Source organism: Rhinolophus ferrumequinum, chromosome 6 (assembly GCF_004115265.2).
Source record: "Rhinolophus ferrumequinum isolate MPI-CBG mRhiFer1 chromosome 6, mRhiFer1_v1.p, whole genome shotgun sequence".
NCBI classification, from domain to species: domain Eukaryota; kingdom Metazoa; phylum Chordata; class Mammalia; order Chiroptera; family Rhinolophidae; genus Rhinolophus; species Rhinolophus ferrumequinum.
Genome location: NC_046289.1, coordinates 73,545,784 through 73,567,598, shown reverse-complemented (window position 1 = coordinate 73,567,598; position 21,815 = coordinate 73,545,784). Strand labels below are relative to the sequence as shown.

Sequence of the window (21,815 nt, the reverse complement as noted above, 5' to 3'; positions counted from 1 at the left end):
GAGAAAGTGAAAGGAAGGTGAGAGAGGTGGGGAAGTGGGTAGTTGAGAGCGGGGCTGCCAGGATCCTGGTGGGAAGGAGTCGGGGTCGGGGGTCGGGCGGCCCTCAGGGGGCCCCCAGGGGCCCGCGCCTCGGGCGCCGCGCGTGTGCTCGCGGGCGGGGCGCCCCACGGCCGCCAGTGGCCAATCCGGGCGGGCGTCCGGGGAGGGGCGGGGCTTGCCGGCTCGGGCTCCGCGAGTCCTCCTTTTTGCACACACACGAATACAAAGAGCCATACGACCTTCGGGTATCCTTTTTCCATTTTTTTCCCCTCCTTAATCTTGTGTGTGTGTTCAAAATTTTTAAAAATAGAGATCTGTGGCAGTGCTGGGGTGAGGAAACTGTTGCTAAGAGGAATTTGCGCTTTCCCCCATTTCTTTTTCTCTCTCTCTTCCTCTTTCTTTTTCCTGGTCAAGGTTTTAAATATACCACGAAGTTGAGAAGCAGGATGGCCGTGTACAACTGTTTCCAGCCAAATTTGTAGAGATTTTTTTTCTTTTTGCTATCACATTATAAGAACTGGTAAATTTTTATGGTCGAGGGATTTAAAAATTTTAGCCGCTTGGGAAGTATAGATTTCTTTTTTTAAGCGGGCTGAAGGGATACTGTAAATTTCTGCCACTGGCAACGTCGAAGGAAGCGGAGATTTAAGACTCCCTCACAAAGCTGTTTGCGTGCGTTTTACACACCCTCACCCAGAAACAAAACCAAGTGGCTTGAATGTGGCAATTGTCCAAGGCCAATAGGTTAAAATGTTTGTCTATTATAATTGTGACACTCATTTCCCTGGGGAGGGGGGGTCAAAGCCCTTTTTACAGTGTGTCTTACACACATTTTCATGAGAAGTGTGTGTGTGTGTGTTTCATGAAGCAAATAATTTCGTAAAGATTTATCATGGGGTTTTGTGCTTTGTGTATATGTACAGTAGTATGTGTATATGTGCCATATCAGATTTTGTTTTCAAAAGTGATTACCTTTGATTTTATGTGTGCAAAGTAGCCCCTAGGATGTGAATTTATTTCTGTTGTGTTCCCAAATGTGATCATAACAGGGTTTTGTGTGCAAATTCGACTTTAGAGGAAAACCTATACTTAGCATACTCAGGCACTTTCATTCTGTGTGTATTTATTTTTCTGCTCCTCTTCTAAAGGATCAGATTGGTGAATAATTAATTGCCAAGGAGTATACAGTCCATGTGGAAATGAGGGTAGGCAATTTATTGAATCTGTGGTTCAAAGCCTTTTTTAGAGTTTGTTTTAGCCTAAGTGGTTTTGCTTTTTATTGTCTCTCGTTCTTAAATGTACAGCTGTGTATATTTTGGCCTTTATGTGTGGTTTGGTTAGTGTGTTCACGAAGCCAGTTCTCTCTTGGCTTTTTGACAAAATTGTCGTTTATAGGTTGGGATTTGTTTGAAAAGCTCCACAGCTGGCCAAGTATCAGGAAAATAATCCAGTTAAATCCTATTCTCAAAAACTGTTCATGGTGGTTAGTGATGAGAGGGAGGGGCCAGAGGAGGCAAAGGCAAATAATAAATAGGGATAAGAAATGCATTTTTGTTATGTTGCATTTTTGTAATGAAAAACCTTCTGCGCATGTGTCAGAGTTACAGAGTAAAGTATATGAATTAAAGGACAAGTTTAGAGCAGAGCCTCCAGTTATAAGAGCTGTATTCACTTCCTTCTGTTACAGAACCACTGTCTCCTATTAGGAGTCATACAGAAAATATATTCAAATCTGTGTTTGCAGATTGGAGTGAAAACATTGAAGTATATAAGGGTTGAGGGAGAAACTGGAATGTCACAGTGTAGTAGCAACCAGGAGATGAAAAAAGGATCTATTGTAGATTTCCTATTTAATTACAACAAAACCTGTACACGATGATGATAATACATTTCCATTCTTCACCTAGCGTCCTAGTTTTCAAGCAGTATTTGAGATACCTAAATAATACTGCGATAAAATTATTTGTACAGATCTTGAAGTCCATTATACTGAAAGTGGCCCTGTGTGGGTTCTCTGCGTTTCTTACCTAGACTGAATGTATTTTTACTTCCTAACAATGTAAGTCAGATCAGTGCTTAAATACTGTCTCAAATGTGGATCATTCCACAAATTAAGACCTGAGCATATCTTTGAAATCTAGTCAGATTCTAGTGACTTTTGTGATGATGGCAGTGTTAAGAATTTTTAATGAGTTTTACCCTTTATAATTCTTTCCCGCATCACGGCAGGTCATCACATACACTTGTTGCCTCACTTTTTAGCTACTTAGAAAAGGGAGAACTCTTTCTAGAGTGGAACACAATCCAAGCCCTGACATCCTAAACTATTTGATTTTTATTAGGATCCTAGGCTCATATCCAACGTCCTTGCTTTGAGTTTTCTTTCTTTGTAAGAAACAGAATTCCTCCCACGAATATATCGTTGGTTTGGACTTCCTACCAAAGCAAAACAAAGCTAAACTTCGTTGATTTTGCTTGGGAATCCGCGAGGCCCCCAGATGAAAACTTTCAACTATGGGGAACTGCCACTTTGCTAGTGGTACTTGAAAGATCTGTAACGAAGGCTAGCAGGAACGAAAAGTCTTTCACCATCAAAAGTATGAAACCGATGTGTGGCCACTGTATTTATTATCTTGTACACGCAACTTTGTAAAGAGCAGAGAACAAAAGCGAGTAAACACAACAACAACAAAAAAGTTAAAGATGGCGCCTGACGGCCTTGAAAAAGCCTCGTAGTCGTATCCCTCCCTGAGGAGGCCCCTCCCCTCCCTGCCTCGTTGAGTGACTGTGTATTGCAGCCAATAGCGTCCCTGGATCTGCTCCCTCTCCCCCCCAATAGTCTAACCGCCACAACGACGGGGAGCCGGAGGAAAAGTGGGGCGGTGCCTCGCCGCGTGCGCGCGCTGGCCGGGTACACGGGCAGACGCCGCTGTCTCTCTTGGCCGACTGAGGAGCGCTCGACTCGGTGTTGCTGAGTCAGCCGGCTCGGCTGCGCGGGGCACACGCGGTGGAACACCCACCCCTGGGGCTGCCAGAGCGGGACGGCCGCGGAAACTCCCGCGTCGTCCTCAGCCCGAGTCTGCAGAGGTTTAGTGGCCACGTAGTCTACCCACCAGTGACCCAACGGGTTCCTGACCGCCACTCCCTCCGAAATCATCCCTTTCCCCGGGACTCCCAGGGCATGCTCTACGATTGGGTCCAGGGGTGGGTCGTTCTTTTCCCTGTGGCCTCGGAGGCAGTACCCGAGCTCAATTCCCCCTGCGTCGCTGCGGTCGTCCTGCCTGTGGCTGAATCACACTGTCTTCGGAAATGGCTCTGCTGTCCCTGGTGCCCACCTTGTCATCGTTGGCTAATATTTAATCAACTAACATTTACCGAAGGCTTTCTGGGCACATGATAAAGTTTTAGGAGCTAGTTTTTAAATTTTCAATTTCTCCAGAAATGCGGGGAGAATCCTTTAACGTCAGGCACATTTATATGAAAAGCTTAAATCAGAAATTTTTATTTTACCAAGTTGCATTTTAGCAAATGTAGACAAAGACTGCTACAATGGGTTAAAAACTCTTGTACCACTATACAAGTATACTTGGAATTTTTTGAATAAGGTGGAATCCTTTTCATACTACCTCATTCTGCTCTCTGGGTCTACATCTGTCTTTTTTACCTCTAATAATGAGATCTTAGATTTTCTATGCAGATAATTAGATTGCCAGTCTTTCAGAATGTAGGAAAATAGTACTTTATATTTGCTTACCTGCTCTTGTGTGATAAAGAGCTCATATCTGATACAGGTTTTGAGAGGACCTTTTAACACAGTGAGGTGTTTTGCACCTTCAAATGAAGGAGCAGGGTTGACCATAGCAAGAGCTTTAAGTGGCCATTTTCCTTTTTTATTTCTTAAAATGAAGATTATGGTGTGAATTGCTATGCTTTCAGTAATCACATTTAAGGAAGTTCATTGTTAGCATGACCCTGAATGAGTCAAGGGTTCATTATAAAAACATACATCATCTGATTGATACCATATCATCAGCTCTCTTAAATAGTGAGAAAACTTATTTTTCATAGTTTGGAGGTGAATTCAGTCATGCAGAAAATTCAAACTCAGGATGGGTAGAAAGCAAGCAAGGGAGCTGCCAAGAGTTTGATATATTTAGTTCTAACAAAAATACATGTGACTGGGAGGAGAAGGATAGTTAAGATTATGGACTCACCCTGAACTGTCTGTCTAAAGAAAATGAGTTTTCTTTCTTTATCTAAATATTTGTGAAGAAAATATGAAAATTATTGAAAAGTACATTTTGTAGGCTTCCTTTCACCTGTATTAGACCAATACTGAAATGAACCCCAAACACATATATTTTATGCAAACTTAAGTTGGATAGCTGCTGTCACTTTGTGTTGGCAACTCATCGTAAGACTGAAGATCTTTTCCTGAACACTCGAGTCTAAAAACTGATAGCATTTTGCCAAAGGCATGTGTATTATTCTATGGTGATCAATCTTAGTTTATTCCTTTTTTTTTCCTTGAACAAAAATATGAACTCGGTTTTTAAAATAAATTAGCAATCTGGAAATTGGCAAAAGTGGACAGTATCAATGTTTAATAATGTTATAGATACTGCCTGGTTAATGTCCTACAGTTAACCATTGCTTTGCCAAACATTCCATGGATTGCTTCATGGGTTATTGAATTAAAGTTACAATTTTGAGAAGTAAGACATGAGAATAAAGTTTAGGCATGTTAATAATGTGGCAGGGTTAAATGGGCTTGAGAACCTTAAGCTACTGATGGAAAAAAACAAGGATAATTATGTTAGGTCTGGAGTGTTATGAAAGAACTGAACAGGTTGTAACAACAGATAGTGGAGCAGTGCCCCTAATAAAGTTCTGTTATCAATTGGAATTATTCGCACTGAGGAAAATCTATCTCCAAAGTAAAAAGAATGTCTCTATAGTATACAACTTTGTCTTCCTCTCCACCTCAACAAATCTTTGCCTCTGCATTCATGTTTTCTTCCTTGCAGTCTCAAGGAAGAGCTCGCCTTCCTTCTCACATTGGGAGGATCCTTGTTAGAAGAAAACTTAAATCCTTTTCTAATATTTTAATTCTTTACTTTTTCAGGGGCCTTTGTCCTTCTGATTTAAAATATACTGAAGCTCTAGAGCCCCTTCTGACTTCTTTCCTATTTTCTTCATAACTGAACTCTAGAAAACTTGACTTCGTCTCTTGCTTCCATTTTCTCTCCATCAATTCCTCTTTTATCTACTGCATAGTATTACTTTCACTACCAAAAAAAAAAAAAAAAAAAAAAAAAACCTCTCTAGGCATCGCCAATGACCATCACAGACAAATTTTTTTTTCATCTTTTCAAACCATTCTCCTGCACTTGTCACCATTGATTAGATCCACTTTCTTGACATTCTCTCTCCTTTGGCTTTTAAAACTGTTTTTCTCCCACCTCACATTTTCTCTTTAATGAAGCCTCTTCCGTGGACTGGCTTGAAGTGCTCTCCTTGGCCTTTGCATTTTGCACTTTATATTTACCCCTTGGTGAACTCATTCCCTCTCTCAGTTTCAACTACAACCCTCCTGCTAAAGATTCCAAATCTGCACTCCAGCTCTGACCTTCCTCTTGGTTTTGTTTTTCAGCCTTAATCATAATGTTTTTCAGTATATTCCATTTAAAGAAGTTGCCATCAGTTGAAATTTAGTATGTTAAACAAATACCTATCTTCTCTAACATGCTCCTCTCAACTTCCTCATTTCTATCATTGTTAGTGGTACCATCTTCTGACCCTCAGGCTTATAATCTTGGAGTTGTCTTTAATATCTCTATCCCCCAGATTTATTAAGTAAAGAAATATATTATCAGTTCTTCCTTCAGGATGTTGAGCCTTTATACACACAGCCCTCGTCTCATCAACTCACTCCTGGATTACTTAAACAGTCTCCTAATCTCTTACCTGTTCCACTTTTAGGTCTCTAAAAGGGAATAGCAAACTACAGCCCATAGGCAAAATCTGGCCTGCCACCTGTTTTTGTATGGCCCATGAGCTAAGAATGATTTTTGTATTTTTTAATGTGAATATTAAATGTAATATTTTGTGATATTTTCATGTCTGAAAATAAAGTTTTATTGGAACAGCCATGCTCATTTGTTTATGTATGGTCAGTCCATGGCTGCTTTGTATTACAATGGCAGAGTTGAGTAGTTGTGACAGAAACAACAGGGCCTGCAAAACCTAAATTGTTTACTGTCTGGTCCTTTACAGAAAAAGGTTTGCCAACCCCTAAGAGTTTCCTTAACTTGGTTTTCAAAGTGGTTTGAAACTTGGTTTCCTTACCTTTCCGTATAAGCCCCTTTGCTCTGACCTCTCACATGTACCCTGTTAATTCCTGTAATGTTTGATTTTTGTCTCGTTTATCATGTCTTCTTACCATCCTACCAGTTCATTCTATACATTGCTCAAGGCTCAATTGGAAGTTTTCCTTCTGTAAGAACTCTTTCTCATATGATTTCATTCTGTTGATATTTCCTTATTTTGAACTAACTCCTGTGGAAGTTTTTAGTCTGTACCATATTTTTAGGCACTCGTGTATATGTTGCTTTGTTCTTTAGACATTCCTATTTTCACATAAACTGTAAGCTCCGTGCATATAGGGACTTTGTCTTCCCTTCCTTTGAGTATTTAGAGCTGGGTCCATTGTAGTGACTCTTCCTTTAGCATGGCATTACTTATAGAGAATTTTTAGAAACACTTTTTTTTTAACTTGTTCACCTTTTGTACTGAGGATATATGTAGCTCATGAAATTAGTGTTTTGTTTTGTTTTTAATCACTGTCCAGCATTTAAGTTATCTCATTAGTAAATATTATAATGTAAAATATTCCTTTATTACCTGCTGAGCCAATTTCTTTCCTTGTACTTTCATTTCAATGCCTTAGAGTTTACTGGGAAACTAGCAGGAAGCAGGGAAATTAAGTCAGCAATAATATTTATAGGAGCCAAAAAAGAGTTATTCGAATTCCCATTGTGCTACAGTGCACTGTACTTAATTCAAGAAAACGCTTATTTGTTGCCTTGAATGGACATTTTAAAGTGGGCATAGTATGTTAATGCACAAAGTAGAAAAGCAGAAAGAAATTGAGGAACAAAGAGAATTCACAATAGAATTTTATATTTAGCATTAAAAACTAGCAGAGTTGAATGTTATTCTTAGTCCAAAGCCAGGTTGTGATAGTAAATACATTGCAAATATTCTGTTTTCTTAATTACCTTTCTAATTTGTATCACAAGGTTTTGTACCTATAAATGTACCTTTGTAGACTTGAATTTATTTCTGAGAAATTTGACACTAAATTTAGGGGGAAATCCTCTAAATTTCATTTCAAGCCGTCGCATTATTTTTAAAGATTAGGAACTCAAGATGGGTGTCCAAGATTGGAACACAAAGGTTTCAGGAATAATCATAATATAGTGGAGCGATGACCATGTGTAGATGTCTTACATTTATTACCTATAATCTTAACAAAAACACCTGGGCTCAGAAAAGTGAGTAATTTGCCGGAGTTCACACAACTCTTAGGTGGTGCAGCCGGAGGAGAAACCCTACCCCCCCCCTTTTTTTTTTACTTCCAGTTCAGTGCTGTTTTGGAAAGTTGACCTACCTAGAAAAGACCCTGTGAAGGGATGGGAAGGTTTGGAGGCAGGCACCATGCAGGCAGGGGTAATGGCCTCTTGCAAGAAAGAGTAAGTTTTGCTTTGTTTTGCTTTGTTTTAAGGAGGGCGCAGTTCAGAGTGCCCCAGACGGGGGATCGAACTGGCAACCTTGGTGTTTTTAGCACCACGCTCTAACCAACTGAGCTAACAGGCCACCCAATAGCAAGTTTTGAGGGTAAGAGTGTAGCAGTCATCAGTTTGGTACCAGAAAATGCTCCACCGAATGTCTCAACCTGATGCATCTTAATTTCTAATTTTACAAATACTGAATCCAACTGGCAAGCATTTGTATGTTATCGTCTGCATAACTTTCTTTTTCTCACAACACTCATGTTTCAGATTAAACTCTGCATGGTTGTTGGTTAAAAAGATTAAAAACCCTGCAGGAGCAGTATAGGCCCTTATTTATGAAGGAAAAGGATATATAAATGATTCATTCATAAATTGACATAGGAATCACTTAGTGCTTTCCTTTAACCTTTAGTTTTAATTTGGCTTTAACCTTTAGTTTTAGGTTTAGTTGTGCCTTCCAGTGACTCTAATGACAGAGAAGCTGTAAATGGATTTGAGTTAAAATCTTGCAAGTAGTGAATATCTGGCACAATAAGGCATTTCTCGATATAAAGGGTGGAAAGAGCAAATTAAAGACTATTCTTTAATAACCAAATGTAATGAAAATGCATTGTCAGATTTACATTTTAGTACCTCAGAGGCACTGATATTGCCTGTTTCTGAAATGAGATTGCTGATTCAAAAAAAAAAAAAGAAAAAAACCAAAATCTCAATATAGAGAAAATTTTCTTCACATCCTCCTCTCCTTTTAATTGTGATATTATAATTTACAGGGTAAGATAGAAATGTATCTCTTGAGGAAATTGTAAACATACTTAAGATTTTGTCACTTAGGGAGCTTCAGGCAGAAGGATTCTTTTTTCTGTAATCAAGTATCATTTAGAAAATGACAGTATGAAGTTCCTTGGAGTGTTCTCAGTGGTACAAATCAACCTTCCCACGCCTTTTCTCTCTCTCTCTCTCTCTTCTGGAGTAGTTTAGTTGCTTAACTACAGTGATTCAAAAGAGAGGCAGTTTGGTTTATCATTGATATTCTGGTTTCTTCTTTTATACGGGCTGGTCTTGTGGGCAGAGTGGCAGCACTTAGCTATTTAGTCATTCCTGTTGAGCTCTGACTCTCCGTTAAGGAGCATGGGAAGTGGAGATGAGGGGCCCCCGAGATGATCTGTCTGGGCTCTGGGCTGGAAGATTCAGAACAGCTAGTTTCCTTTGCAGAGGTGCAGACCCAGGTGTATAGCTGTGCAGCCCTGGGCTATCGCAGCTCAAGTCTCTGATCCTGCTTTTCCCTTCATTTCCCTACCCCATCCCCAAAGCATTAATGATATAATGATGTGAAGTCGATGACAGTTATTGGTGTATTTATTTAGGAGTCTTACTTTGAATGTATATGTCTAAAAATTACAGAGATGATAGAATCATGATTCTTTAAGTCAAACACAACAAAAAGTGGTATCAGTTCAAAAAAGAAATAAACCCTAGGTTGAAAATAGATAACTGGATTCTGCTGTCTTCCTCTGACCTTGAAAAAGATATATAACTTCTCTGCATGGCTTTTCTCTGGACCTGGTGTAATATGTGTTTCTTAGAGCTGCCCTATGGATGAGATAACCTACATGAAGTGTTCTGAGCTCCTTAAGGAATGATGCCAAAGCAATAAAATGCAATACTGTTATTGTAGCAAAGATAGTGAGGAGGAGAAGACAGAGCTACATTTTCTTCCTTAATCTTCTAATCTCTCCAGATCCAGTGGGTCCTTTTGAGTCCCCTCTCTGTTCCTTAGGTTGGAATGGTAGGGGGTTCCATGAATGGGTGCAGGAAGAATGCCTTCTACCCTCTGAAACTGTGTTCATCGGGAAGGCTTTTGTAGGCACCACCCTTTCAGTAAGGGGTGAATATGACACCCAGTGTTTTGTGCTAGGGGAGCACAGGCTCTGCAGACAGAAGAAGGCATCTATCTCTCTCCTGCAGGCCGAGGAGCGGCCGCCATGGACTGCGTACTCCTTCACGGCTTGCTTGCTCCTCCACAGAACGCACCGCCTGGTGCCCAGGCCCCTGTGATCACCCTCCATGAGAAAGACAAGTGAATCCAAAGAGGCCAGTGCTTCCTACCAGCCTCGGGAAGTCCAGTCACCTGGAGACACCGTTTGGAGCAGTCCAGCAGTGTGAGCGTGGTTGTGCCTGCTTTCGTCAGCCATGTCCTTCAGTGCCACCATTCTCTTCTCCCCTCCCAGTGGCAGTGAAGCCAGATGCTGCTGCTGCGCCTGTAAGAGCGAGACTGGTGGGGTCAGCACAGGCCCCCAGGGCGGGAATCCTCCTCCCGGCACGCCCATCACAGTGACGGGACATGGCCTGGCTGTTCAGAGTTCAGAGCAGCTCCTGCATATTATCTACCAGCGGGTGGATAAGGCAGTGGGTCTGGCTGAGGCTGCTCTGGGTCTCGCCAGAGCCAACAACGAATTGTTAAAACGTCTCCAGGAGGAAGTAGGTGAGCTGAGGCAAGGGCAACTGTCCACCCCTGAGGAAGATGGGGACAGCCGGGCACATGGTTCCCCACCCGAGGAGCCTGGGCCTCTCAAAGAGAGTCCTGGAGAAGCCTGCAAGGCTGTGTCTGCCGTGGAAGAGGAGTGTGACAGCATGGGCAGTGGCGTGCAAGTGGTGATCGAGGAGCTGCGGCAGCTGGGAGCAGCCTCAGCGATGGGGCCTGGGCCTTTGGCCTTCCCAGCTCCTCAGAGAGACGGGCGGCTCCCGGGCTGTGCCCTGGCAGCCAGCGAGGGGGCCCCAGTGCTCAACCCCGTGAGTATGGCTGCAGAGCAGGACATGAGTGGTTTTGCTCCTTACTGCTTTCCTAGCCTTTCTCTTTCTCTATTTTATTTATTTATTTATTTTTTTGCCATCCTTAAGCCGTTCTTATGGTTGTATTTGTGATAAAACAGAACAGTACCAAGTTTCCTCTGCCTGCACAGATAGTCCGCACTCCTGTCTTCCTGAACCATGGCCTCTTTGGCAGGAGGGCATTTCTGGTGTGTGTGGTGATGGCGGTGTCCTTCCCTCCCTCTTGGTTGCTGTGTGGCACCTTCTCCTCCACAGCTGTTTCAGCTGCTCCCTGCGCTCTGCCTCTCCTGGCCAGAATGCCCGCCGTGCACAGACGGCTCATTCATATTTTATCACGGGCCCTCTGCCTGCCAAGAGGAATTCAGTACAGAGCGATGGCAATGAGAGGGGAGAGAGGCAGAGGTGGGGAGAGAGATAGAAGGAAAAAGTGAGAGGGAAAGCACCAAGATAGTAGAAGACGGGGTAGCGAGGGAAAGAGGCAGGTGGAAATGAAGGCTTAAGGAAGGGGAAAAAGTGAAAAAAGGAGCATAGAAGAAGTTAAATCTAAATGGGGAAAAAGAGAGAGAGAGTCTGAGGTCGGTGGGAGGAAGGTAGAGGAAAGGAAATAAAATGAGGAAAAGAAATGGGCAAGTGAGAGTTAACAGTAGGAGAACAACATGTAGGGAGGGGGGAGGCAAGCAAGCATATTTGTGAGCAGGAAAAGACAGAGAAGTACATCGTGCTATTTCAGTTTCTTTATTGCTCAGGGCCACATGAGCAGGCAGATCCTGGCTGGGTAGAGTAGAAACTGCAGAATGTCACACATGGAAGTATGAAAAGGAGATGGAGCAACTACAGAGATCACAGAGATGGGAAAATAACAGATGTGTTGCCACTTGAGAGACAGTGGGAGGTCTGTCAACTCGCCTCCACCAGGTTCTTCCTTTGCTCTCTCCCTTTTCCTCCTCCTCCCACAACAAGGTGTAGACACCCACTGAAGAGTAGAGGAGCAGAACACACAGGGTGGATGGGAGGACGCAACTTGCAGTCAATCTGCTGGATCTGAGAAAGGAATGTGTGAACTTCCCTGTCCCCTTCCAGTGTCACCCTGGAACTGGTCACTGCTCCCGGAAGGCCTAGCTACGTGGGTGGGTTGTGGCCATGACTGCTCTCCCCAGTCTGTGCCTGGCCAGGACTATCGGTGGTTTGGGGGCTGCCGGAGGAGGAATTGGGAAGGTGCGAGGCGGCAGGAGGCAGTGCCCGGAGCTGTAGTTCTTTCAGGCGGGGAAGGCTTCCAAGCCGACAGGATCAGGATGGAATTAGATTTCCCAGCGCGGAAAGCAGCTCACAGGTCTATAAATCTCAGCCTCCTCCCCCACTTCTTTCTGTGTTTCCCCCCACACACACACTTTTCACTGTTTTGTTTTCTTGGCTGCAGAAATCCCCCCTCCTTTCTTGTTCCTTCTCTCTCCCTCCCTCCTTTTCCCTGCCTGTCTGTCCTTGAGCGAGGGCACAGGCAGGCAAGTAGATGGCAGGGCAGTGACAGTCAGATATGGCCAGGGCAGGATCAAGGTGAAGACACAGACTAGCCCCGGAAAAGGAATGTGGGTGGGTGGGGAGTCAGTGTAACCTCTCTAGAGATTTCTGACTGTATCTCTTCCTTTGCTTCCATTTTTCTCTGATTTCTCCTCTTTATTATTGTTACCAATTTTATTTTCTTGCTCCTTCTCTTGCTTGGTTTTCCTTTCTTCTCATCACTTCCTCCCCCATCCCTTTTAGACAAAACACTTATCTAGCTACAGTTCCTATATCCAAGAGCAAATCATAAATGACCCCTCGCAAATAGTGTCAGAAACATGCCTTATCCTTGTAATCAGTCCTGTGGTAACCATCCAACATGAGCGGCCCTATACACACAGAAATATTTGCCCAACACTCTCACAGGAGTTCCAGAGAAACAAACCATTGACTGTGAAAGACTGTGCTAGGTTCCCCCCTGCTTTCCACTCTCTGTTCATTATCCTTGGCCAAAGATTGATGGTTGACCGGGTTCCCCTAAGCCTGGCTGGCTAATAGGCTATTTTTTTTTTATGTTCTTAGCTGGTGGATGATTATGTGGCCTCTGAGGGTGCAGTACAGCGGGTGCTGGTCCCTGCTTATGCCAAGCAGCTCTCACCAGCCACACAACTGGCTATCCAGCGGGCAACCTCAGAGACAGGGCCAGAAAATGGAACCAAGCTGCCACCGCCCCGCCCCGAGGACATGCTCAGTGCTGCTGCTGTGCTGGAAGGTGCCTTGGAAGAGTCAGGCCCTGGGGGAACTGGGGAGCTGAGACACGCTCTAGGGTTTACTGCTTCCCCATGCAGGATCAGAGGGAGTGGGCAGAAGAACTCCAGGCGCAAGCGGGATCTGGTACTCTCTGTGAGTGAGCTCAATTTCTATGAATTTTTCTTCAGTCTGGAAAGATAAGTGAAGAGTGAAGTGTGGGTTTATTTTAAACTTCCCATATTGAATGAATGGTATCGTGAATCTTACTGGAGTGGGAGGGGTAAGAAGGAGATTGTTCCGTAGCTCTAGGGATGCGCAGTCCCCCTGCTGTCAATGGAACTTTTTTGGGGTTTTTCCAGATAGGTTGATACCATTTAAGAGGAGGGCATGGTATCACATCTCCCAAAAATCTAATCTCTTGGGAAGATCTTTAAGCGACTGAGCAGTTTGCCCACCGAAGGGTAGCACTGGAAACTGCCTGCGAATTACTGGTGTTTAGGGTAAGTGACAAGGGGCCCCTTGGGCAGGAAGGCCAGGGTGTCCTGAGGTAGTCCCAAACCCCAAAGATGCAGAGGGCCACTAGACACTTAGCTCACTTATAAAAGTTTGTGGATTCTAGTGAGTCTAAGAGCTCTTGGCAGGGAAGGTAGAGGCCTGCACCAGTTCTGTCTGGAGCCTTGGTGTGGCTTAAGCCCTAGGAACATTGCTAAACATCCTACAGTGCACGGAAAAGCCTAAAAAAGTTATTGGCCTAAAATGTCAGTAGTGCCAGTGAGAAACCCTGTTCTCAGGTGACCACAGTCCTTGGGACAACTCTGTGACCCCAAAACATCTTTCTGATAGCCATTGGGATGTTCTTTAGCCATATAATATTCAGCTTTCCAGTCTCTGGATGATGGCTGATGATATAACTTGAGAGTTCTTGTTAGGAGTGGTCACCACTCAAATCCAACTGAAATCTTACCACAGTGTATTGCCCATTTCTTCTAGCCTTAGCAAAGATTGAAAATATTTATACTTCATTTATTTATATTCTTTCTTTTTCCTTTTTCTAAGAGATCCTACTCTTACTCTCCCTTTCATTTGGTTTGTTTTTACATTGAGTGATTCTTTTTTCCCAAGGAAGAAGACACCATTTATAATCAGTATCAACTGGTTTCTAACCCTCATTTCAAATTTTGGTTATATTCAAGGGTATCTCACTTATCAGAGCAGGGAATGGGTTTAGTTTCTTTGCCATGGATTTCTGGCCCAAGAGGTCCATTCTTGCTGCCAGTGATAAAGATGGAGGCATTTACCTAGAAAAGAATTTCAAGGGATTTCCTAAAACTTCATAATGTTTAAATTTAAATTATGAATAAATGTGTGATAATTCTAATTTGTATAAAGTCAGGATTTTTTGATCCCTCCCATTCCTCTCCTGCCTACTGCCTCCAATAAGAGGTCTAGTGTTAAGGCCTGGCTTCTTCCTTCCCTGTGGAGAGCTTGGTGGAACTGCAGGCCTTCTGGGAGGGCAGTATGCTCACTCAAATACTTGAGGGGCACCTGATGGCTCAGTTGGTTAGAGCCCGAGCTCTGAACAACAAGGTTGCCAGTTTGATGCCCACATGGGCCAGTGAGCTGCACCCTCCACAACTAGATTGAAGACAATGAGCTGCTGCTGAGCTTCTGGAGGGGTGGCCGGATGGCTCAGTTGGTTACAGCGCGAGCTCTCAACAACAAGGTTGTGGGTTCAATTCCCACACGGAATGTTGGGCTGCGCCCCCTGAAACTAAAAATTGAAAACGGCAACTGGACTTGGAGCTGAGCCGCGCCCTCCACAACCAAATTGAAGGACAACGACTTGGTGCCGATGGGCCCTGGAGAAACACACTGTCCCCCAATATTCCCCAATAAAAATAATTTTTAAAAAAGTACTTGAAAAGGATCTAGGGTACCAGTCAGAGGACCTAGGGTGCCTATCACAGAGGAAGAGGAAGGTTTAAAATGTTCTTGCGCCAGACTGGGTTTAGAGGGAGAGGGATAGTTGCAGGTCATCACTATTCAACCTTTAGCTCCGGGGAGGAATCAGAGAGGCATCTCTCCAGTCGGCTGAGGCCGCTGTGGATCGCTGCTAGGGATCCAAAAGGACCAAACCAGAACTCTTAATTCCTTGGAACGCTGCAGATCCCAGCCACCCCTTGGGGAAATATATTTATTTTTAGCTCACTCAGGAGGTAGATGAGCCTGCAGCCTTTACAGTCTTAACATTTATTATTGTCTAGAGTATTTTCCCTTTCCACTTCAAGCCTGGTTTGATTTTTATCAGCTCATCTCTTCCAAGCCACTTGAATTTGAAGCTATGCAACGCCTTTTTTTTTTCTTTTCCAACCCTTTCAAATTCTTTCTGAAACATTCACACATCCCCCTGTGATTCCTTAAGTTTGGATTTCTAATAGACAAAATAACAAATATAAAGCTAGTACAATAGTCTTTTTTATAGAGTGGAGACCCTAGCCATGAAGAGTTAACAGTAATTCCCTAAATTGATATGGTCAGTCAGCTATAGAAGTAGAAGGGTAAAATGGGACATTTCTGAATGTGACGCTGAAGTCTTGAGATCAGGATATGAGTCTATCAACTTGGGACTGGGTAACTTCCATTGACTGCGGGAGCTTGGGATGAAAAAATCAGAAACAACACAATTAAATTTAATAGGAAGAAATGTTAAATCCTGCATTAAAAAAAAAGTTGCAGAATAGTGGAGATAGTAATCCATGTGAAAAATGAACTCGAGTTGCTTACAGGCTCACTATGAATGAACCCTGTGCTACTGTGAGTAGGGACGGGGTTGCTAAGAAAGCTCATACCAGCTGGGGTTTCATTCCTAGAAGTGTAGAGTTCCACTCGGGAAAGTAATGCTCCTTTTGGCCAGACCTCAGCTGATGAGTTAGATTCCATTCCAGGTGCCACGTTGTAAGAGAGCCTCATAGCTTCATGAGGAGTCTATCTGGGAACTCTGTCATGAGGAATGGCTGAAGGACATTTGGGTATTTAGACTGGATAAGAGAAGACTTTGGGAGTACATGAAAGCTATCTTTAAATATTTCAGGTGCCGTTATGAGCAAAACAGTAAGTTTTTGGAACAACTAAGGCAGAGCTTTTTAACTACTGGACATATTCAACAGTAGAATAAGCTCACTCAAAAAATCATGAGAACCCATCATTAAAGGTGCATAAGCAAAGTTGAAAGACAGCTTGTTTAATGATGTGAAAGGGAGGTTGGACGATAGCGTCTCCAAGGTTCTTTCTATTTCACATTTCTGTTATGTTAGGTTTGTGTTTTTCAGACCATGTGTATACCCCTGGGATTTGTGTCATTGTACAAAGGGATATACCTGGGGCATTTTCATGGGTCGTCAATTTTACTAAAAGATTTTGGAAGACTTTTTTTTTTAATAGATTTTGACACTGTCTTCTTGGGCACCCCTTAATATTCTGACATATAGAGGAAATAGGCAACTTTAAGCCAACTAAGGCTTCACTCCTTAGGATATTTGAACTTAAGCACAAAAGGAGAATGAGTATTTGATGGGAGGGGCAGGAGTCAGTTATTTATTTATTTGTTTATTTATTTATTTTTATTAGTTTCAGGTGTACAAAACAATGTAATAGACATTTATACCCCTCACAAAATGATAACCCCTTTTCCCCAATCTACTATCCCTTTGACATTGTATATAGTTGTGACAATTCCTGGAAGACATTTTTATATTAAAAGAAATACAGATATACCATGAAGACATTTTTAAAATTTGCAAGAGTAGGGGGCTTCAAGAAATGTCCACTTGCAGTAATCCTAGTATATATTCGCTCTCCCCTTGCTATTGGGAGTATGTTTGTGGAAATGTTTGAGACCTTCTATTCTAATGATCATATTTCCCAGGAGCAGAAGTAAAACTAGGGATGATCTTGGAGTCTTCACACAGATTAAATGAAAAGGGGAGAAAAAACGCCCCATTAGCAGTGCTAAGCTTGGATAGGCTGTCTGGCTAAGAAAGGGCATTGACAGAAATGGCACCCAGACTATGGGAAGGATTCAGGCAGAGATCCCCATAGGGACAATACCTGGGGACCAGAGGAGGGTTTCACCCTATCCATTCCTGGCTTGATTCTGTGTTTGTTTTTTCCCCTAGAAATTGGTCCACAATGTGCACAACCACATCACCAATGACAAGAGATTCAATGGGTCTGAAAGGTATGATCCTCTTGAGAGAAGAGACACAAGGTACTTGGCCAAGGAGAGGGAGGTAGAGGGAACTGCTCTAATATAACAATGAGGCGAAGGCTTTGATCACACCATTGCCCCTTGTATCCTACCTGAGGCCATGGAGAAATTTACACAAGTTCATTAGTGCTGGGAATCTCTTATCTGTCTAGTTTTTAAAATGCTGACCGCCTTACGTATTCTCTTCTCTTTGTGGCAGTATCAAGTCCTCTTGGAATATTTCAGTCGTGAAGTTCCTTCTAGAAAAGCTCAAGCAGGAGCTGGTGACCAGTCCCCACAATTACACTGATAAGGAGCTGAAAGGTGAGAAAAACTGAGTTAACTCCCATCTCATCGTTTCTACACCCCGTTTCCGGTCAGAGGGAAAGAGGCATAATAGAGACGATTTGCGTGGCTTTGAAAATAGTGGATTAAAAAAAATTTCTTTTGGCAATTCTTCTCACCTACAATATTCATAGGATTGTCTCTAATTGCCTTTTTATTCCCTTACTCAGTCTGAAATCAAAATGGGAGAAAGAGGGCTAGGAGACCATCATGCATGATGTTTATGCAGGGCCTGAATCTTAGGTGTTATGAAAAGGAGATCAGAATCCAGGCCTGCCCTTTTGTCCCTAAGTATTACATCCTGGGTTTTCTACTTTCCTTGCTCTTCTGTTATTTATCTGTAGCTAACCCTGAAGCACTAAGAAAGCTAACATGGAAGACAGCCATGGTCATGATTCATAGAGGTGGCAGACTTGACCCCTGTCTGAGTCAGGAGGGCTCCTAGGAGTCCTCACTGGTTGTGTTAACCACAAAACAGACCAACCAAGGGATGAGAAGCAACTTGCTTAATACTCCCTGGCAAATCAGGCGCAGAACCACCATGGGCCCGGCAGGTCTGTCCACCCCCAGTCCAGGGAGTACCACCACCTCACACGGGACCCTGTCAGACCCAGTCCTGAGCAGAGACCTGACACCTCACCCCTATCCGTGGGAATGCTGCCACCTCTGTCAGGCAGGGCAGCAGTCCCTAGGCTCACGGGCCGGAGCCCTGCATCCCTGCCTAAGGCCTGTCACCATCAGCGGGGCCTTGTGAGGCTCAGGCTCGTGCTCTGTTGTTAATGACCAGGGACTGTCACTGTGGATGCCAAAATGGCATAACTGAGATAAGGTGAATAAGTGACAAAGCCAACGTTTTACAAAAAAAAAAAAAAGAAAAGAAAAAAAACAGAAAGCTTCCACTGAAAAGCACTCATAATCTGCTGTCAGTAGAGTAGAACTGGGGGTAAGTTTAATTGGGGGCAGAGGGGAGGGAGTCACAGAAGCACTGGCATTATATTTTCCTAGTGGGAAATATGGGAAGAGTTAGTGTTGGAGATGGAAATGGCCAGGGAGAGCTAAACCAAAGACAAGTGAATAGATGCTGATGGGTGATGGGTATTCCAAGGAAACCCATCATCTAAATAGTGATTCTCACCCTCCCATGAAGTAGTATTAGGGCAGAACAAAGGGCTGAGGACCACTGCTCTTTGCTCCCTCCCTTCTCCCTTCCCACCAGGAGCCTGTGTAGCCTACTTCCTTACTAAGAGGCGTGAGTACCGCAACTCCCTGAACCCCTTTAAAGGCCTGAAGGAAAAAGAGGAGAAGAAACTTCGAAGTCGCAGATACCGGGTAGGTTTCTAGGCCTTCCTTTCAAGATGCTAAACTAAACCCTAATAAGTCACCGTGGCAAAGGCCAGAGGTCGTGGCATCTGAGACTAGAGTTGAGAGCCAGGACTATAGTAGGCAGATAGAGGAGGAGGGTAAGCCAGTTCTAAGATTTGACCTTGGGGTTGGGTTCTCTCAGGCATGGATTTTACACAGCCTTCCTTTCATCCAAACCCTCTCCCCAAACCTAATCCACAGTGTGTTTCTCTTCCTAATCTCTGTCCTGTGCTCCTACCATAGCTTTTTGCCAACCGATCCAGTATCATGAGGCATTTCGGACCTGAGGACCAGCGTCTGTGGAAGGATGTGACAGAAGAGCTGATGTCAGATGAAGAGGACAGTCTTAATGAACCAGGTGTCTGGGTGGCCCGGCCTCCCCGTTTCCGGGCCCAGCGCCTCACAGAGCTCTGCTACCACCTGGATGCCAACTCTAAGCATGGCACTAAAGCCAACCGTGTGTATGGGCCTCCCTCAGACCGATTACCATCTGCTGAGGCCCAGCTCCTTCCACCAGAACTTTATAATCCTAATTTCCAAGAAGAGGAAGATGAGGGAGGTGATGAGAATGGACCTGTCTCCCCATCTTTTGACCAGCCCCACAAAACCTGCTGTCCTGACTTGAACTCATTCATTGAAATCAAGGTGGAAAAGGATGAGTGAATTCTATAACCAAGAGTGACTCTGGCTTCCGCCACTCCCCATGTCCCAGTAATGGGTGGCTATCGGGCTTCCCAGAATAATGAGATGTCCTTGCAGTCTGAGAAAGCAAGTCTGCCTCTCTTCTTAACACAGTCCCTACTGGAAGTGAAAGCTGGAAGCTCTGGTGGGATAAAAGGACTTATCTGGAAAGGGGACCCCCCCAACACACCCATTGTGAATGGCAAGCCAGAAAATGCTTATTTCTAAGCATAAACAGTGCCTCGGAAGAGCCTGGGATGAGAAAAGGAGGAGGATGGGTCTAAGAAACATGAGGCCTTCTTGACATATGCCTGGGTCTCTGAGTTTTGTTTTTTGTTTGTGTTTTTGTTGGTTTGTTTGTTTTTTCAGGTTTCACGCAAAGCTCTGGGGAAGCAGCCCTGGTTGTACTTGCTGCTTCTCAGTGACTTGCTCTGCAGTAGCAGCAGCACTGGACCCGTCCTGGGTAATACTGCCACCTGGTGGGCAGTTTCAGCCATGGGCTTGCTCCTCCTGAGCAGAATAGGGGCTCCATCCCTGTGTGGGAATTAGGGTTTAGATGTAATAGGTATTGGTTATTGAATTATATAAAGCAGACTTTATTATTCCCGTCCTACACATGAGGAAAGTAAGGCTTAAAGAGTTCTCATGTGTGACTGGCACCTGCTCTGTGACTGTGTGAGCAGGTAGTTTACAGGGCTTTGTAGCTATTTATTAGTCCTGTCAGCCAAGCTGTATTTTAAGGAAGGGGTGATGTGTGTGGGTGTGTGCGCATGCACACACACACATACACACACACACACACTAGCATACAAAACGTGTGCATTTTTAATAGATTGAGAAGTAAAAATGGATTTCCATTCAATCATTCATATAACAAACATTGATTGCTTACTAGGTGTAAGGCTTCTTAGAGTGGTGTTTAAACTGTTTCCTGAAAGATGGGGAGGAATTAACCAGAAGGAAAGGGGAGGCCAGGAGAGTGTTCCAAACATAGGCAACAGAAAGTACTAGAGAGTACAGACAAGGTGCAATTTTACTGCATAACACTTCGGGGAGGGGATGCTTAGCGAAGAGGTTGGAGAGGTAGAGGCCTTGTAAAATATCTTAAAGAGTGTAGACTTCAGTTCAAGGGCAGTGAGAAATCACTGAAATGTTTTAAGGAGGGAAACAAGATGATCAGTTTTGTGTTTTAGACAAATCACTTGACCTCAGGGTATGAGATGAATTCGAGGGAGAAAGTCTCCACAGCGAGACTTTTGTAGTGGTTCAGGACAGAAAAGATGGTGGCCTGACAGACACAGTGGTGATGAAAGGAGCACAAATATGAAAGATACTTACAAAGCAAAATTGATAGGACTTGGTTAGATTTGAGGTTAAGGGAGAACATAAGGTTGCTGTTCAGGTTTGTGGCTTAAGCAGCTAAGTGGTTAATGGTACCATGTACTCAGGGAATGCTGGAGGAGCCAGTTTTGGGAGGCAGGGAAGGTGAGGTCAGCTTAGGGTGTTGCATGCCTTTGAGACAACCAAGTGGATGGAATTTTTTAAGTCCAAGAAAGTCTGGGCCAGAGATACAGATTTGGGAGTCATCTGTATATACACGTATATAGTAGACCTTCAAGTCTTGGGGATGGAAAATAGGGCCTTTGAAGCTCCTGGCTCCAGTTCAGACTACGGACTGGTTACCCCGAGGTCATGAGCACTACTGCAGCATGCCTTCAGCACACACTTCTCCCCCCTTCACTCGTGTCCACTTCATGATACCCCGAAAACACAGTTGTTGATCCCAACTGTGCTCATTGTGCCACCACCAATTCCTGGACGGATGGGCCTCCTTTAATGGTTTCTCATCTTTTCATAAGATTTACTCTCCCATCCTCACCTCAAAGGAGCAAAGCTTCCAAATATTAGAGGCTGTTTGGACATTTTGGATGTAAATAATTGGAAGGAAGAATCCACGTCTCCTTCTCCAACTGGAGACAGCAAAGGAGGGAGACCCTTATGGTTAATTCTGAAGATGTCACTCATAAAAGTTCTGGATGCAATCTGATAGCTCACCTGCTACTACTAATGCTTTCAGTCCTCCCTGCTTTCAGTCTGATACTAAACTCTCCTCTGGATCAGAGAAAAGCTGTAGGCCTGACCAGGGAAACAGAGAGGCTGATTCTCAGGAGAGACGAGGCCAGGGAAACAATGCAGCTAGGACAAAGAAGCCAAAAAGTTCGTGCCAAATTAATTTCCCAAAAGATATTAACCTCCTTTCCTTCCCC

At 43.7% G+C, this 21,815-nt stretch overlaps 1 protein-coding gene across 6 annotated transcripts; it reads left to right on the top strand.

Moving 5' to 3' along the window:
• Positions 1-213: 213 nt before the first annotated feature.
• C6H14orf93 (chromosome 6 C14orf93 homolog) lies at positions 214-19,871 on the top strand. 6 transcript variants are annotated; one of them, XM_033108734.1, is made up of 8 exons: positions 229-284; positions 1,188-1,244; positions 9,804-10,628; positions 12,747-13,067; positions 17,090-17,181; positions 17,381-17,484; positions 18,722-18,834; positions 19,111-19,871. In XM_033108734.1, exons 3-8 carry the CDS (start codon positions 10,029-10,031, stop codon positions 19,528-19,530), a joined length of 1,650 nt encoding a protein of 549 aa, XP_032964625.1. In that variant the 5' UTR covers positions 229-284; positions 1,188-1,244; positions 9,804-10,028; the 3' UTR covers positions 19,531-19,871. The 6 variants fall into 6 exon arrangements, with proteins under 6 accessions (XP_032964623.1, XP_032964625.1, XP_032964626.1 ...); XM_033108732.1 differs by lacking the exon at positions 1,188-1,244 and having other exon boundaries at positions 214-284; XM_033108735.1 differs by lacking the exon at positions 1,188-1,244 and having other exon boundaries at positions 233-284; positions 9,577-10,628; positions 17,090-17,151.
• Positions 19,872-21,815: the final 1,944 nt, after the last annotated feature.

What these genes read in the sequence shown, in the direction of transcription:
- C6H14orf93 (XM_033108732.1), top strand. Translation starts at nt 10,029, where the DNA reads ATGTCCTTCAGTGCCACCATTCTCTTCTCCCCTCCCAGTGGCAGTGAA. An exon ending in CTTGAGAGAAGAGACACAAG is followed by an intron (nt 17,182 to 17,380) that starts GTACTTGGCCAA and finishes TCTTTGTGGCAG; the next exon opens with TATCAAGTCCTCTTGGAATA. An exon ending in TTCGAAGTCGCAGATACCGG is followed by an intron (nt 18,835 to 19,110) that starts GTAGGTTTCTAG and finishes CTCCTACCATAG; the next exon opens with CTTTTTGCCAACCGATCCAG.